Raw genomic sequence first — 17,168 nt, forward strand, 5'->3', positions numbered from 1 at the left:
TAACTGATTTTTTTTTTAATGTACAATATTACAGACGGCTATTTATTTAAAAAATCATTCATCATTTTGGGGGGGGTGGAGGAACGGATTAATGGCATTTGCTATCATTTCAGGGGTGAAAGAGGATTTGACTGTTTTGAGTTATGAACATGGTCACGGAACAAATTGACGTTGTAGCTCAAGCCTTCACGTCTCTGTATGAAACCGTGGAAGACAAACAAGCAGGGATGATGAAAAGTGATCAAGGTGGAAGTCGAACGTTATCGACTCTTCGCCGTCTTGGCAGCTGTCTTCCAAATTGGGCCTCGCGGGACTGATTTACTTTGAGATTTGCATTTTTTTATTTTTTTTTTTTAGCTCTTAATTGTTTATCTTGTTTGCTATATGATAATCCTTTCGGAGCCGACATGGTGAATTCCGAAAGAACTGTCAGATTTGGCATAGTTTACCGTGTTAGCGTTCTACGATCAAAGGCGAGATGAATGCGCAGACACGAGCATTCAAGTCTTGTAAACAGTCCGACTTTTGATGGTGCGATATTACGCTTGTTTGTTGAAGACCGTGCATGATATGCTGCTTGTTGCGTAAGAAAAAGAAGCGAAGGTCAGAATTGGGTTGCCCGTTTGACGTGGCTACTAGTCGTGCTTCCTTGTCATGTTCAAAAAACAAACTTTTTTTTGCTCAAGACCGTACATGCTATGCTGTCAGCTACGGAAGAAAAACAAGACATTGAATCCATTTTTGGCATGTTTGACTTTTTAGTGTTGTATGTTGCCATGGATTTAAACTTTTCTATTACTATTTTCTTATCATTTTCATTGATATAAACGTCACAAAAGTGCATGATATGCTTCTGGCTACATCAGAAAAAAGTACCCAAATCGATGGGAAAATGAAGTAATCACCTGATGAAACTCTTTGAGGAAGTGAAACTAAGGCTTGCTGGCAGGCTTGATGCGTTGTTGTCATGGAAACAGGCTTATTTATTCAAGATCGTGCATGATATGCTGCTTGCTACGTAAGAAAAAGAAGCGAAGGTCAGAATTGGGTTGCCCGTTTGACGTAGCTACAAGTCGTGCTTCCTTGTCATGTTCAAAAAACAAACTTTTTTTTGCTCAAGACCGTACATGCTATGCTGTCAGCTACAGAAGAAAAACAAGACATTGAATCCATTTTTGGCATGTTTGACTTTTTAGTGTTGTATGTTGCCATGGATTTAAACTTTTCTATTACTATTTTCTTATCATTTTCATTGATATAAACGTCACAAAAGTGCATGATATGCTTCTGGCTACATAAGAAAAAAGTAAAGGGAAAATGAAGTAATCACCTGATGAAACTCTTTGAGGAAGTGAAACTAAGGCTTGCTGGCAGGCTTGATGCGTTGTTGTCATGGAAACAGGCTTATTTATTCACGATCGTGCATGATATGCTGCTTGCCACGTAAGGAAAATACGACTTTGGACTCGGCCGGCTTTCCCAACTCATGCTGGACGGGCGACGAGTCATACTTCAATATCGCGAAATTAAAGATTTCGACGCTTAAGAAAGTGCATGATATGCTGCTTGCAAGCACACTGGAGGCCTGGTTTCGATTTCGACTATGCATACGAATGGAGGGACTTTGCACTTGCAAAATCACACATCGCGCTTGTTAACATGAAATCTCGCTTGTGACAAAAGTATACCCGACGAACGTGTCTCACCGTGTGCTGTATTAAATACAAATGTGTGTTTGCTCCCGGCTGATAATTATCACTTTGTCTTTCCTCTCCACGCTTCCTATCTAACCTGCTGTTTTCTCGCTTTGCCCCCCCCCCTCCCCTCACGCTATCAGTGGAAGGGACAAAAAGCAAACCCAGAGGTGAGTTATTGCCTCCATTTTCTTGCTACATGATTTATGTTGCACACCGCTAGCAATAAAGCGCATGTGGCTCGGCCTTTATACCCCCCCCCGGCCCACCTCCGGAGCCGAGGGGTTGCATTAGCATAACGGCGCCGGTGGCCAAGCGTTTAGTTTTTCTTCACTTCACTCTTATTCTTCTGCAAGAGTAGCTTGCTGATGCTCGCAGTATGGTCGGCGCATGCATGGAATGGCGCACAGCGAGGAGGCGGGGCTTGAGGTTTTTTTTCATCGCGCACATCCGTCGTTGTATTTTAGTTGTCTAATTGTCATTATCACTGCTAGTAACAGGTTTACAGCAAACCATATCGAGTCACACCTCATATGAGAAGTCATGGCAAGGGCTTGCTGGATATGTCATTATTTTTGTCATTATGCCCTCATGTGGTGACGCAATAACTAGAAAACGTGTTTTCTTCTGTTGTTTTTGTCCAAAATGAATACAGCTAGATGGAAAAAGTGTGCAACATAAAAAACTGAGAAATAGCAATTACAACATAATAAGTTTCCATTTCAGTGCGTTGATCATTTTCACTAGGAACATGTTCAAAAATGACTTTGCTGCAAACTATATTGAGTCATATCGCATATGAAAGTATTTGCTAGATGTCATTATTTTGTCACTTTGCCCCCATGTGGTGACACAATAACTAGAAAACATGTTTTTTTTTCCTGTTGTTTTTTTGGTCCAAAATGAACTCGGGTAGAAACTGTGCACTACGTGCCAACACAATAAAAACAAGAGAAATATCAATCATGACATAATAAGGCCAAAAATCATTTTGCAACAAGCTAAATTGAGTCGTATCTCATATGAGAGGCCACGTTGAGAGCATTCCATGTCCGTCGTTATTTTGTTAATTTGACCTCATATGGTGACAGAATGAGCAAAAGACATGATTTTGGATGTTTTTGTCCAAAATCTAAACATGGAAGGAGAAAGCAATTTATACCATGATTAATTCTGAAAGAATATAGACAAAGATTTATTGGTTATTGTAAAAAACTCAAGTTCCATTTACTTCTTATTTTCACTAGTAACGTAATTAATTTATTTATTTATTCCAGGGATGTGATTTTTCCGCTAATTCGCGGAATTCCGCTTTTTTTATCTCCCCCCCCCCCCCCAAAAAAAAATCTTCTTTTTTTTTTTTTGTATTTCATTGTGTATGCACACGACTCCGACAGATAACATCTTCTGCTATAACAAAGACATTTGTGGTATGCTCTAATATGAGTTACTTTTCATTTGGTCATGATACAATTATTTGTTCATGAAATTTGAACTCTTCAACATTATTTATGTGTTAACTTTAGTAATCACATTAGTTAGATATGATGATATTCTCAGTGATAGTTTTTAAAAGCAAAGGCAGTCCAATGTTTTTGAATGTGACTGATTTTGAGTTGACTAAAACTGCCATTTTATATGGGATAGTTCAATTGAAAATTTATGCTGTTGTTTTGTCTATTTCTTTGTCATGTGAGTGCATTGAAAGTGCCAGCGGCCCCCACACCCCCGGCTAAATTTTCAGATCATTTCACTTTGGTCAAATCACATCCCTGTTATTCTGTCTTCACATGATGATGCAATGACAACACGTTTAAAGCCTCTGCTGCTCATCCCATACGGGACGAACAAACCAAGTCAGCATCATTGCTATTTTCTAAGTGTCATGACTTCCCATAAATTTCCATACGATTGTATTTTGGAGTTAAATGTGTTTATTAGAAGCATAATTCCACTTTTCCCCAATTCACCAATAAGTTGACCTTCTTCCGGTTTCTGATGAGCTAAAATGACTATTACCTTTTATAGTTGTGTTTTGGAGTCACAACCCCAAAATATATCACGTTCTATCAGTAGAAGCTCCTCCTCCTCCACAGCAGATTGCGTAATTTAGTTCACCAGGAGACAATACGCTTTTTCTGACCCACATTCCGATGTGGATATATTGTCTTTTTTTTCTTTCTTTTTCCTGCTGCACACACACACACAAAAAAAGACAATGATAAGAAGTAACCCTCCTCCCCACGGGAATATTTATTGCCAGTCCATCCCTCGGTCGCCCCACTGCGCCAAATCACAGGGGAGGACTTTGCTCGGCACCGCCTGAGTGGAGCGCAGTTACTCAGTTCACAGCCTCAAAAGCAAAAAAGTCCTATTTGACGGGGTTAGCGCGGCACATTGCATTGTTTTTTTTTTGTTTTTTTTTTGTCTTTCCGTTTTTATGGGCTCTTTAACATTTTAATTAACTCATTAAACATCGCACTAACTGCAAAGCACGTAGCATGATCCGACTGATGAAAGCCTTCACAGATAAAAGAACGGATGTTCGAAAAGTTCTGCCCAAAAATAAAGTTCGGCAGGTTAATAACTAGAGACGACCATGAATAAAATACATCAATTAAAAAGTCTGATTAAATAACGACACTGTGAATACCTCAAAAGTTGCACAGGTTGAAATGAGATTACTGTAAAAAAAAAAAAAAAAAAAAAAGCGGATTAAAACAAGACTACAGGGTAGACCACCATAAAAACAGAAGGCAAAACAAAGTCACCAAAAACCACGCGGGTTAAAACGAAACGACTGCAAATCCCTCAAAAGTTGCACAAATCTGCAAAATGTTATTCAAATTAGAATTTCAATCAGACAGCCATAATTCATCAAAAGAGGACAGGGTTAATTAAATATGACCGAAATAAAAGGTTCAAACAACACTATGGTAACCCCCCCCCCCCCAAAAAAAAAAAATCAGAGCAAGCAAGTCCAGGTCCAGAAAGTAAAAACCCTGCCACAGTTTGGCTTTAGCCCCTGGTGCTAGCCAGCTAGCTAGCTAGCACCAGGGGCTAAAGCCAAACTGTGGCAGGGTTTTTACTTTTCTGGCCAAAATTGCACAAAATTGGAACAAGACGACTAGAAATCTGATCAAAATTGTGCAAATTAAAAAAAAAAAAGTTGCGCAGGTTGAAATGACACTTCAGTAAATGCCCCGAATTTGTGTGTGTTAAAAAAAAACCTTACCAACCTTAACTCTAACAAGAATTGCGCACACTAAAACAAAACAACCGTAAATCCACCCCAAATTTCGCACGTTAAAAGGAGACACGAAACAAGTGCAGATTCATCTTCTTGCAGTCAAACGTGAGATGACATGGCGTCCATTTGTAATGTGGCCAAAGCAATCATAGCCTTTGCTTTTACCATAATTGCATATGGATTTTCATAACCGGATCAGCGGCGTATCGGGAAGGCCCGTTTGGATCCAACGTGCCCTGGTAGATTTCGAAGGGTGACGGGCAGCTCCGGATCCGCTTTTACATCTCAAGTTTGAAGACATGCCTCACTCTGGACAGGTAATTTAGCGATTAGCTCCTGCTAATGGATCAGAGCAAGATTTAGTGCTAATTAGCTAGCGTCCTTAAAGACTTCTTAAATCTTTCCAATCAAGGAGAGCAATAGCTTAGCGGCGAGGCTTTATTGCCCGGGTGTTGGCGCTAACAACATTTCTGTCAACGTGAGCGATGACTGGCGGTGACAAATATGACCTTTCTCTCGTTATTGCAACAATTTAGGTGTAATATGTGTTATTCGTCTTTGGTCTGACACGGAAGGTCAGTGAAGGTGACACGGCGTGTGGAGATGTTGTGTTGACTTCAAGGAGCACTTGATAAAAAGACGGGGGGGGGGGGGGGGGGGAGGCCGGGGGGTGGTAAGCAAGTCTTATCTGCTTATTTGAGCCAGTCAGTCCCAAGCGTTCCCATTATCAACACTTTCCGGTTAATGAATGTGTCATATTCACACATGATCCTCCTGATGAATGTACATTTAACACGCTGTTTGCATAATTGCTCCACATTTTCATACATTAAATACGGTAGGCATGCATACGAGAAGGACATATAGACGGGTATGTACAGTACACAGTGGAAGTCATTTATTCGTTTTGCATGTATGTCGCTCTTATCCAAGATTAGTGATAGACGGATATGGGTTTTTCAAGGCTGATACCGATTATTAGTAGTCAAGCATACCGATAACCGATATTTCAAGCCGATATTCATTTGCAGTAAAAGAGAAAATATTAGCGTCACAATAAAAAAAAAAAGTAAATAGTTCCCTAAAGTTTTCTACTGTAAATAAAGTTTTATAAAATTTCAACATAATTTCTTACAATTATTATTATTATTATTTTTAATTATTCAAAATAAAAAAGTGTTGGGAGTTCCCAGTGTTAGCATCATTTTTATAAAGGGGGAAATTCAAATAAATCCATAAATGAGTGAAAAATATTAACCACCATTAAGGATATCATTGTGGCAATTTTTGTATGACATATTCTTTCGTTTCTTATTTATAACTTATTTGCATGTGAAAAAGTGATTGTCTTATTTTTTTGGTTTTTCGGAATTTTAGTGAATTGATTATTTATTTGTGGTTATGTTAATAAAAATATTTTTCGATGCATTTTTAAAGTATTCTTTTTTTTTTTCTCTGCGGTATCGAAAATGGTATTGAGTGTTTTCCTGGGTATCGATATCGAGTTTGAAATTTTAGTATCGTGACAACCCTACTGTAAACACATAATGGAAGCGTGGAAGTGCCAATGTGGATTTAAAAAAAAAAAGCTTTGACTGGGTTATGTCGTTCGAACATATTAATAAAGTTGTTCAAAAGTCTTGGTAAAGTCATTTGAACGTATCGACAAAATTGTTCAATAAAAACATGATTTTTTTTCCCATAATGCCAGTGTGTTAAAAGACCTTCAAAAAAGTAAATATCATAAATGCTATAATTTAAACGTGTGTAAAGTATTTCAATATCGCAGATTTATTCCAGATTTGGGCGTTTACTGTAAAACTCTCTGCGTAAATGTAAATTTGAAGCTTGCAAAGTGCGCGTGAGCGCCCCCCGTCCCCCTCTCGCCTTTCTTACATTTAATTGCAAATTGCACTAGAACACATATTAGCTCAATTCCCATTTTCCCGAGCTGTGCCAGGAATGATAGCCCAACGGCGGCGGTGTTTAAACTGGAGAAGCTGTTAGCTGTTTGAAATTGCCTTCGCCGTCCGTGTTTGCTGGTTAAACTCTTGCCGCCGCCGGCGCGTTATCACCAAGGCCGGTCGAGGAGTAATAGATTTCATTAAAAGTGTAAGAATATCTTTATTTGCAGCCGGGCGGCGATAGAAATGATGAAAAGGTTGTGAGATGTATTGGAGTGAAGGTTAAGCGATTAGAACTCCCCGTGACTTTCATCAGGGTGCTTATTAGAACTGAACCTGATTGAACGCATTCATATGATTTTTATTCCCTCGGCGTAATTGCTGTTGTCGGCGCGGGTATATTAGATTGGGACTCGCTTGTCTGTCGCTTCATAGTCCTCGAAATGTTGTTTAAAATGGCAACCTTGCGCTTTCCATCCAATTGTTTCGAATTTTTTTAAGCAAATGTACTGAAAATGCGCAAAAACGGACATGCGACTTCTGCCCGTTTCCATCTGTTCTTCTTTTGCGAATATTAAGAGGAGACTCCGCCCCTGTAGGTGGCGCTATACACCGTAGAGATGGGATCCACCAGTAATTTAAAAGAAGAAGAAGACCAGGAAGCGACTTGCGCCGTGTCGTTATTCTGATGAAATAGATCTACTTAAAATCACATTTAAAATCATGCCCAAAGGCTTGTGCATTAAATTAATTACCAAAGACTAAAACTTTTTTATTTTTATAAAAAAAAAAAAAAAAATTAGTTTTAGTAACATAAAATGTACTTTCAGTTAATTTTCGTTTTTTTTAAAAGCATTTTTTTTGGGTAGTTTTCATGAAGTAAAATAATAATTTTTTTATTTCATTTTTATTTCAAGTGCTGTACATGTTTTTTATTGGATAGAAAATAAAAACATTTGCTGCAAAATTTTGGGAGGATTTACTGTACATACTTAATGTGTTCTATACGCCCCCACTAGTCTAAACACAGCATTCCGTTTGTGGATTACGATTGGACTCAGCGGGTTTGAGATGGATTTCTTCCAACATTTTTCGTTTTTCATCACTGTTTAGTGATTTTGATCATTTTGGTTTGCTGTGGATTTAGCGGACCGTATGGATTTGGTGCATCCTGAGCCGCTCATTGAGCAGCCTATAGGTGCCCTGACAGCCAAATCCAGTCATCTTTCATCTTGAGCCGAGGATCATGAAAAGGCCAAGAGGTTCGCCCGGGGTGCAAACGCTGCGCTCGTAAAACCGCCGGACCAAAAGGTCGCAGAAAAGGCTGCTGGCAAAGTCTTCATAGACGATATCGATAGCAGCTTGACGTGGCTTTGATGAAGAGCGCCGATTGAAAGGGATGGGGCGCGGCGAGGTCGCTTTAGCGCCAGGTGACGTCGTTTTCTACTTTCCTACACGTTTCATGCCATCGTAAAGTTCACTTTTGCTTACTAAAAAGTGACTTTTTTGTCATAATGCACTTTGCATGTAAATTGATCCCCACATAGTCACGTTGCGACATTCGCAAAAACGGCAGAGTCCAACCCAAGACAGGCTTAGGACCGCCCCCTCATTTAACCCTGGAGAACCCAAGAAGCCTTTTCTTCTTTGGAAAATTATGAATTATACATTAAATGACTGCTATAAGTTCACTGAACACCAAAATATATGTTTTTTTCAATTTTAACCCTTTATTCCCTAATTTTAGGATTAGGGCGAAATTTGACCCTTTTGGGATTGAGGGGTATCATTTCGAAAAATCTGAATAACAAAAACTGTCAGTAAACAATTTAGAATTTAAGAAAAGAATCAATCAAATACACAGCTACATTGAACAATAACATTTTTTTGTTTTATTTGTTGCATTTTAGAACTGGATTTTGAACGTACAAACACACTTTGGCCAATGGAAAGAAGAACACAGGGACAAAATCACTGCTGGAAAAAAAAAAGTCTTTGTTATTTGAGTAGCAGAATTTAATGGGGCCAAATTTGACCCCGTGGGTTCTCCAGGGTTTTAAATAACATTTCGTCCTGACACAGCGTGTGCAGCAGGAAATAAATAAATGCGAGAGCAGAGCATTTATTTAGCATTTATTTTAGCGTTGACACCATCTGTTGATTGACAGTCTGTAAATATAATGGGGAGTGTGAGATTTTTTTTTCAAGCTGTCGTCAAGAATATGTGACTTGTGAAACATACTGTAGCTTTAGTTATTCCAAATTGTACAAAGCTGTATCGCACCAGGAGAATCAAAGTGGTCTTGGCAGCGAGCCTTGGGGTCCGCCTTTTTACATGATGTATCAGACAAGGTGATGCAAATTCCCACCGACGTGAGCCCCAAATATTCCCGCTCAAGTCGATTCATCACAGCACTTTGGTCGCCGTCTGCTCTCGCGGGAGATGAACTTGAGGGAACTCGGCGCGGTTATATTAAGCGTCGGCGGTAAAACTCGTCTCGTTGTTATTTCCTTGAAGAGCTTCCAGAGACTTATACATGTAGATCAATAGAAGATAGTATTGAGGGTAAGGATAATGACAGTTGGCGTTCTTGGTGAACTTGTAGCGCTCTCTCTCTAGGCGCTGATTCCAACAAGATGTCAGGAGCAAAATATTCGGCAGGCTTGTTGTCAGAGCAGCGAGCAGCCTGGCGTCGCGAGTCGCCCGGGAGACGGCAAACTCTGTTATTCCTTCTACTCGCCGCGCGCCACCAGGGGCCCGCTGCACTTTTTAATTAAATGGAATATGTATACAGCGTACGTGTCGAACCACCCTCTCTTCCCCCAACATGCCGGCAAATGGGCCACGCCGTTTAGACTCGGCCAATTAATTACAATTTTGTCAGGACGCAGCATTAGCGGTGATTAATTCTCACGTTCCCACGGGTGTTATGTTCAACCCGCCAAAACAGAGAAAAGACCCAAATAAATGTTTTTGCCAACATTTACGGAAAAAAATATTCTATATGTTCCTTTTTGCTGCATAGTTTCCAGCCATTTTTAGAAATAGGCTGACAACAAAAGATTTCACGTGGAACAACAAAAAATATTAACTTTTTTTTTATTGCATGACAGTAAGTGTTTTGTTTTGTTTTTCTTTTTGTAGTTTACTGGAAATATCCCGATTTAAATATGTGAAATGCATTTTATATATTGAAATATTTTTTTTTTTCATTATATCTTGAACTGCTCATAATTCCTTCCACGTTGTCTTAAGGTCCCATGTCAGTTTTATTTTCAGTTTTATTGATTTTTAGTTGTATTGTTTTATTTATTATCATTTATTTTTTGGTACAAAGCAAGAAAATGTTTAGACGCAAAAAAAATTCTGAAAATTTTTATTTTAATTTTATTCAGGCAAGCAAGTTCGTATTGGATCAAACTAAATTTATAAAATGTGTTATTTTAAAATGAAATAAAAAGTGTAAATGTATAAATTTAAACTACTCAAAATAAGTATCTATATATATATATTTTTTTTTTTTTACAATTGTGCTGATTTTGTAATTGTGGCGTGTTAAAACAAAAAGGTGCAAATGTATCAATTTAAACAACTCAAAAATAGCATTAATAATCTTATTTTTTACTATTATGCTGATTTTGTAATTGTGGAGTGTAATAATTGAAATTCTAATTGAATTTTGATTAATTGCACATCCCTTACAGCTAGTGTTGTAGGAAACCTTTGATTTTAATAGAAATGGGGGGGGGGAATGTCAACAAAAGCCTACTAGAGCAACTGAAATGTAAATGGGGTTCATCTGAGGCACTTTAAATGGTGTGATTGGTTCATACTGAACACGGCCACAGCATACTTTATAAGAGCGTGCTCACTCTTATCTTGGTCTCAACAGGGGTGTGTAGACTTTTTATATCCACTTTACGTTGCTAATGTTATGTCCTGCGAGTGTTATTATTGCGCGATGAAAGGAAGGCACGGCTTGTTTCCTGCTGGTTGTTTCTGCTTGAGCGCTCCCTAAGCATTCATCAACATGCCGGCCGCCTTCCATTATTCAGTGCAGTCAGCCGAAACTGACGAAGGCTTTAGGGGTGGGGGGGGGGGGTCGGTGGGGGTCAAGTGGCGGCGGTGGTAAGACACGCGTTACATCTCGGAAGTCGCACTTTTCTGGCGCTGCGAGACTCCGCCGCATCATCAATAGTAATAAATCTCTTATTTATATTCAGCAGCTCATTGGATTGTTGTTGTTGGATCCTAAACGGTGAACTGGAGAAGGCGTCCGTCCTTCTCGTATTGATATTCTCCAGGTGGACCCGCAACGCTCGCAAAATCAATAGCGCGCGAGTATCATCTTCTCGGCCTCGATAAATGATAACGTTACACGCACCTGCACCCGCATTCCAAGTCTGAGCTCATCTTTTTGGAAAGTGGACGAAAGGTGACATGAAGAGCTCAAGTGGTCGTCTGCTTTTATTTTATTTTTATTTATTTTTTAATTCTGGAGAACTCAGTATTGTTCATTCGGTAATTTTACCGATTATGACATGTCATCATCATTGCTCTCTCTCTTTTTTTTTATTTAAAAAAAAATTTAAAAAAATTATGTGTGTGTATTCATTAGTTTACCTAAAACCTATTAAAAAATACGACCACAAGTGGTCGTCTGCTTTTATTTTTTATTTTTTATTTTTTTTAATTCTGGAGAGCTCAGTATTGTTCATTCGGTAATTTTACCGATTATGACATGTCATCATCATTGCTCTCTCTCTTTCTTTTTTTTATTTAAAAAAAAAAAAAAATGATGTGTGTGTGTATTCATTAGTTTACCTAAAACCTATTAAAAAATCCGACCACAAGTGGTCGTCTGCTTTTATTTTTTATTTTATTTATTTTTTTGTTCTGGAGAGCTCAGTATTGTTCATTCGGTAATTTTACCGATTTGACATGTCATCATCATTGCTCTCTCTCTTTTTTTTTTTTTTTTTTTTTTTAAATAAATTGTGTGTGTGTGTATTCATTAGTTCACCTAAAACCTATTAAAAAATCCGACCACAAGTGGTCGTCTGCTAATGGGGACTATTGGTACTTTTTTATTTTTTATTTTTTTAGTTTGTGCTTCACTCGTCATCTTTTTTTATTCACATACAACAAAGTCACAATTAAGTCTCGTCTCGAGCAAGTCTCAAGTTACTGTAATAGAAAAGTCACATGGTTCGAATAAGTTGTTCGCCAAGTCATAAAATCTTGCTCAGTCACATTATATTGACGTTGAAGACGGTCTTCTGCGTAGATTTAGTCATAACTGTTTTAATTTACTTCTTTCCTCAGTAGAACTTTTATCTGTGGATGCGTCTTTGTAAGTGCTGTCGCAATTTCTGCTCATGTCATCATGTCTAAAGGACCTCGTCTGTTTCCACATCAATGTGCCAGTGTCTGGGGTTGAAGTCAATGCGTATTGGATGATATGCCGTAAGAGTGTAAAAAGTCGTATCTACTTCCAGCTGTCGTCATGTGTGTTGAACTCAGGGCTGGGGGCTGTTTTCTGAGGGTTTTTCAAGATGGTAGAAGAATGCTGTGAGTCCCGCTGTAACTATGCACTTGCGAGAGGACTGCAGCTATTTGCCTGTAAACTTGCTTGTGTCCAGAATATTCTGTAAAATAAATCCTTCGGAAGGACCTGTTCACCGATCTCCGGTCTGTATTCAGAAAAGCAACATTCTCTCTACCCGAACAAAAACGAAGACAAAGATAGTCTTCTAACAACGTGATAACAAAATGTTTTTTCACTGATCATAACACAAAATAGTACATTAAACCCCCCCCCCCCCCCCAAAAAATGTTTAATCTCGAATAAAAATTCAAGAGGATCAAATGAATATAAAGTGTTCCAGTGGCGAGCGGTGACTTTTTAGGGTGGGCATTCTGAAGTGACACATATTTCGGGGTATTTTTTAAATTAATTTTTTATATTAGATATTATTTAATTATTATTTTATACCACTGTGTAGGTCTAAAATTAAAGCTTTTTTTATTGAAAAAAAAAAAAGAAAATCCAACAGTTGGGTTACAAAAGTTCTAAACAAATACTGTACAGGAGTATGACTTGACTTAACTTGAGACGACAAAGGAAAGCTGTTGACAAGGACATGGCGGAACAAATCAATTAATTTTCAATGATATGCCAGAAAGTGTATCACTGACATGTGCATCCACTTTTTACAACATTTTTGTTTGGTGGTGTGCCGTGAAATTATTTGAACTTTGAACTTGGCTCAATAAAGGTTGGGAATCAAGACACCCACCCCGCCCCCCTCCCCCACCCCCCACCCCCGCAATGTAGCTGAGACGAACGGTCTTGTCTCTTTCCGGCACTCCAGCATTTCATTTTTGTCGACTGACGTCCCCAAAGTGAGCAGGAACTCGTGATTTGCTCCTGCTAATCATCACTTTGCACCTGCAGCACGCCTGGAGTGCATCTGTTGCCGCCGTTTTCCTCGCTCACATCCCCTCGTCAAATATTTGTGTTTACAGAACGCCGCAAACCGAGCACCCCACACCCCCCCCTCCTTTCTTTCCTCTCAGCTGTGCAGCGAAATATTTCATTCATGAAGCGCCCCACTTGATTGTGTAGGAAAGTTAGCAGCGGCGGGGGAGATGTTCGAGCGCCGCTCTCGACTAATTTGACACGTGCTGATGACGTGGTCGATGAGCACGTGACGTTTCTTTAAAAAAAAATGTTTTCACAAAAGTACCACCGATGGACCAATTACAGTCTTAGGTAAGCCCGTGAGCGGATGATTTGATTAAATAAACACACACAAAAGCAATTAAATTTAAAGGCTTACGGTTTTAGTTAAGCATTTTGTTTAAAAAAAAAAAAAAAGAAAGGTTCATTTTGAGTTTACATTATTTTTTTTAATCCACGCCAACCATCAAATGGAATTTCTCATTTTCCTGTTGTGGTTTTGGCGCATCAGCAGAAACACCAAAAAAAGAACGTTTACGTTTCAAGGAAATTAGAGCGCCAGAAATGGGACGTATGTCCTCTTCTTTAAAAAAAAATTAATTAGGACTGATTGCATGAAATTGAATATTTTCCTAATAAGGCACACTAATGGGAATCACTGATCCAAACTAACTGGCAACAACATTAGGTATACAAGATGTACAAAAAAAGTCAGTTTGACAAAAATAAAAAATGTTATTTTTCTATTGTTACAGTTATTCCAGGCAACTTCAAAATTTAGCAAACAGTGCCGACCCCACTGATGGGCATCGGAGCATATTTAACAAAGCATGAAAAGCTACATTAAAGTTGGAAATAAATTTGGAAATATTTGGCCAGCTAATGCCTGTTGGGAAGCTTTTTTTTTTTTTTTTACAGGAGAGCTCAGTATTGTTCATTCGATTTGACATCATCATTGCTCTCCTTTTTTAAAAAAAAAACAACAAAAACAACAAATCAATTAAAAAAATTTTAATAAATGTTTTTTTTTTTTCTTTTTTTTAAATACATATACATATATATATACATATACACACATATATATATATATATACTTTTTTTTTGTATGTGGGTGAGTATGTGTATGTGCGTGCGTGCGTGCGAGCGTGTGTGTATTCATCAGTTCACCTAAAGCCCATTAAAAAAAATCCCATACTAATAATATAATATAATAATAAATTGCCAAATGCAGAAACATCACCTGTTGGGAAGCTAACGCCATGCTAGCATCAAACATTTTCAAAATTTGCATTTCCCTTTTTTTCGATATGCTTCAAAATCCACCACCTCTAAGCGTAGAAACGTTTTGGACCATTTTCGGCCCTTTTTTTAATTTTATTTTTAGCATTTGCATTCAGTTTTATTTTCACATTCCTTGAAAATTCTAATAAAAATGGGTGGATACGTTAGAATGCGATAAGTGAACGTTAGATGATCAAGATAAAGCAGAATGCCCTTTTTGATCAAATGGGATTTTTATTTGTTGGACTATGACATCTTTTTCAGCAAAAGTCCATTGAGTAGCCTATTCGAGCTGATTCGGTCATTTAGTGGCTTATACCAATAGAAATGTGGATTTTGGGTGAGATACGGTAACCAAAATATTAGGAACAGTTCTCAGTAAGATGCGCCACAGTCGTACACTCCTGCCAACAACAAAAAAGATTCAATTATTGTCTAAAGTCAGATATATATAAATATATACGTTGGACCTCATGGGATTGTGCAAGCCTATTAAATTGGGCTCCTCCCTTTCTGTCAGGCAGATGAATTATTGAAGTGGACGCATAAAAACCAGGACAAAGTTGAATGTTGTAATGAGCAACAATACCTGTAAAACGTCCTCCCTCCGGACCGCCGCTCTCATTGCTATTTATAGTCGTCCTCAGCGTGTCCCTGAGCTGACGAGCCACCGGGACAATCGAGGTCAAGGAAGGGCCGCCGATCTTTGGGCGTCCTGGGGGGGCGGGGTTGCTTTGGTGGGGAGATACGGGGGCCCTCCGGTGCTCACTCGACTAATGAGGCGGGCAGCTGCTCCCTCGTCCGACGCGGTCAACTGTACCTGGGAGGAGGCCGCGTCAATGTCACCTTCGCCCGGCGCGACGAGAGAACACGTCGGGGAGTTTGAGGGCGACGCGTGATTAGCGCTGGCGACGACGCTCATCCGTATTCGCCAGCACGTCACACTTGTAAACAAAAGCTTCCATGTCATTTTGAGCAGCACAGAGCAATGACGAAAACAAGGCGCAGTCGCTCCCATAAGTGAGTTCACCGCTCGCAGATCTGCGGTCAACACACTGAGCCGAGCCGGTGTGATCGGTTGTGAAATGAAGACCTTGTCCTAACGATTATTATTATTATTATTCAAATCGCCGCCATGACCTCAACCCTCCCTTCCTTCCTGCTTCCCCCACAGGTGGCCAAGGTCAGTTCCCCATCACTCAGAACGTGACGGCGTTGGAGGGTTCCGCCACCAACATGACCTGCCGGGTGGACTTCAACGATAACACCTCCCTCCAGTGGTCCAACCCTGCGCAGCAGACGCTTTTCTTCGGGGACAAGAAAGGTCAGCACAGAAAAATCACGACAGGAATTTCTCACTTTTGGAAACTCGTAGTTATGAATGATATGTAACAGTAATAGCTAGGAATGTACCAAAAAATCCATTCTCGTAAAACTCGATTCAGAATCGATTTTTAAATATCTCAAAATCGTTTTTTTATTTCAATTATTTTATTATCTTGCCCTTGTTTTTGTGCGCCTTTAATGGGAGCACTGTTCATGTTGTACCCGGTTTGGCCACTTAGGGGCAGTGTGGTTCCGCGCGTTTTGATACACTGCTAAGTTGTAGCCACATTAGAGGGTAGAAGAAAAAAGTCACGATCAAGTTATTACAATAAAACAGGGGTGGCAAATCCAGGTCTAGAGAGTAAAAACCCTGCCACGGTTTGGCTTTAGCGCCAGGTGCTAGCTAGCTAACTCCCATGGTGCTCGTTTACCTGCTTGCATCAATGGCTAAAACTAATTGTGATTGACATGCCTACCAAATTTCATGTTACTACGTTAAATTGGCCTCTGGGGCTTAATTTTTTTTTTTAACTTCCAGTTGGCGCAATCAGGCATTTTTTGGGGGGCATCATACATTTACACTAGAATGAAGACACTTGTAAATATAAAAAAATTAAGTACTATTCGCGTAGGTTACAAACTGAGCCTTGCCGCAAATAGGGAAAAATTTGTAATTGAATGCCCCCCAACCACCCACCCCCCAAAAAAGACAAAACTTTTGTTTCAATTTTTCATCATTTTAAAATAAGTTCAACCTGGCTTCAGAGGTGGCAAATCCAGGTCCAGAAAGTAAAAACCCTGCCACTGTTTGGCTTTAGCCTCAGGCGCTAGCTAGCTAGCTCCCTAGCAGATAAATGAGCACCCTGGGAGCTAGCTAGGGCACTAGCTAGCTAGCAGCTGAGTAGTACACTAATTAGCAATAGCGAGTCAGACTGGAGTCGATATGAGGATTTTTTGCACATCTATAAATCATAAATCAATAAATAAATAAATCATAGCCAGTCAAGACAGTCATTGAATCAAAAATCATTCTGAATCAAATCGCAGACCCAAAAATCCAATCGCAAATAAAGAAAATTAAGAAATTGAACCAAGCATATTTTGCCTTGATTTGAGATTTCGCCGCATTCGATTTGTTTCCGTCGAGTGCGACTGCTGTTAGCATTGACGACCTCGCCGCCACCTAACGTGGTTCCCCTCGGGGGCGGGGCCGTGACAACGTGGCCATATGTTTGCGTCCCGCGTAGGC

The 17,168-nt window shown here is 39.3% G+C and overlaps 1 protein-coding gene across 2 annotated transcripts in view; it reads left to right on the top strand.

Moving 5' to 3' along the window:
* Nucleotides 1–17,168, top strand: part of cadm2b (cell adhesion molecule 2b) — a 123,997-nt gene that overhangs the window by 82,236 nt on the left and 24,593 nt on the right. The window contains exons 3-4 of one of the 2 annotated variants that reach the window (XM_077565723.1): nucleotides 1,838–1,864; nucleotides 15,768–15,917. In XM_077565723.1, the coding sequence (XP_077421849.1) occupies nucleotides 1,838–1,864; nucleotides 15,768–15,917 (177 nt within the window). The remainder of the gene's footprint in view (nucleotides 1–1,837; nucleotides 1,865–15,767; nucleotides 15,918–17,168) is intronic. The other variant, XM_077565724.1, reaches the window with a different exon arrangement.

This window comes from Vanacampus margaritifer, chromosome 5, assembly GCF_051991255.1.
Source record: "Vanacampus margaritifer isolate UIUO_Vmar chromosome 5, RoL_Vmar_1.0, whole genome shotgun sequence".
NCBI lineage: Eukaryota > Metazoa > Chordata > Actinopteri > Syngnathiformes > Syngnathidae > Vanacampus > Vanacampus margaritifer.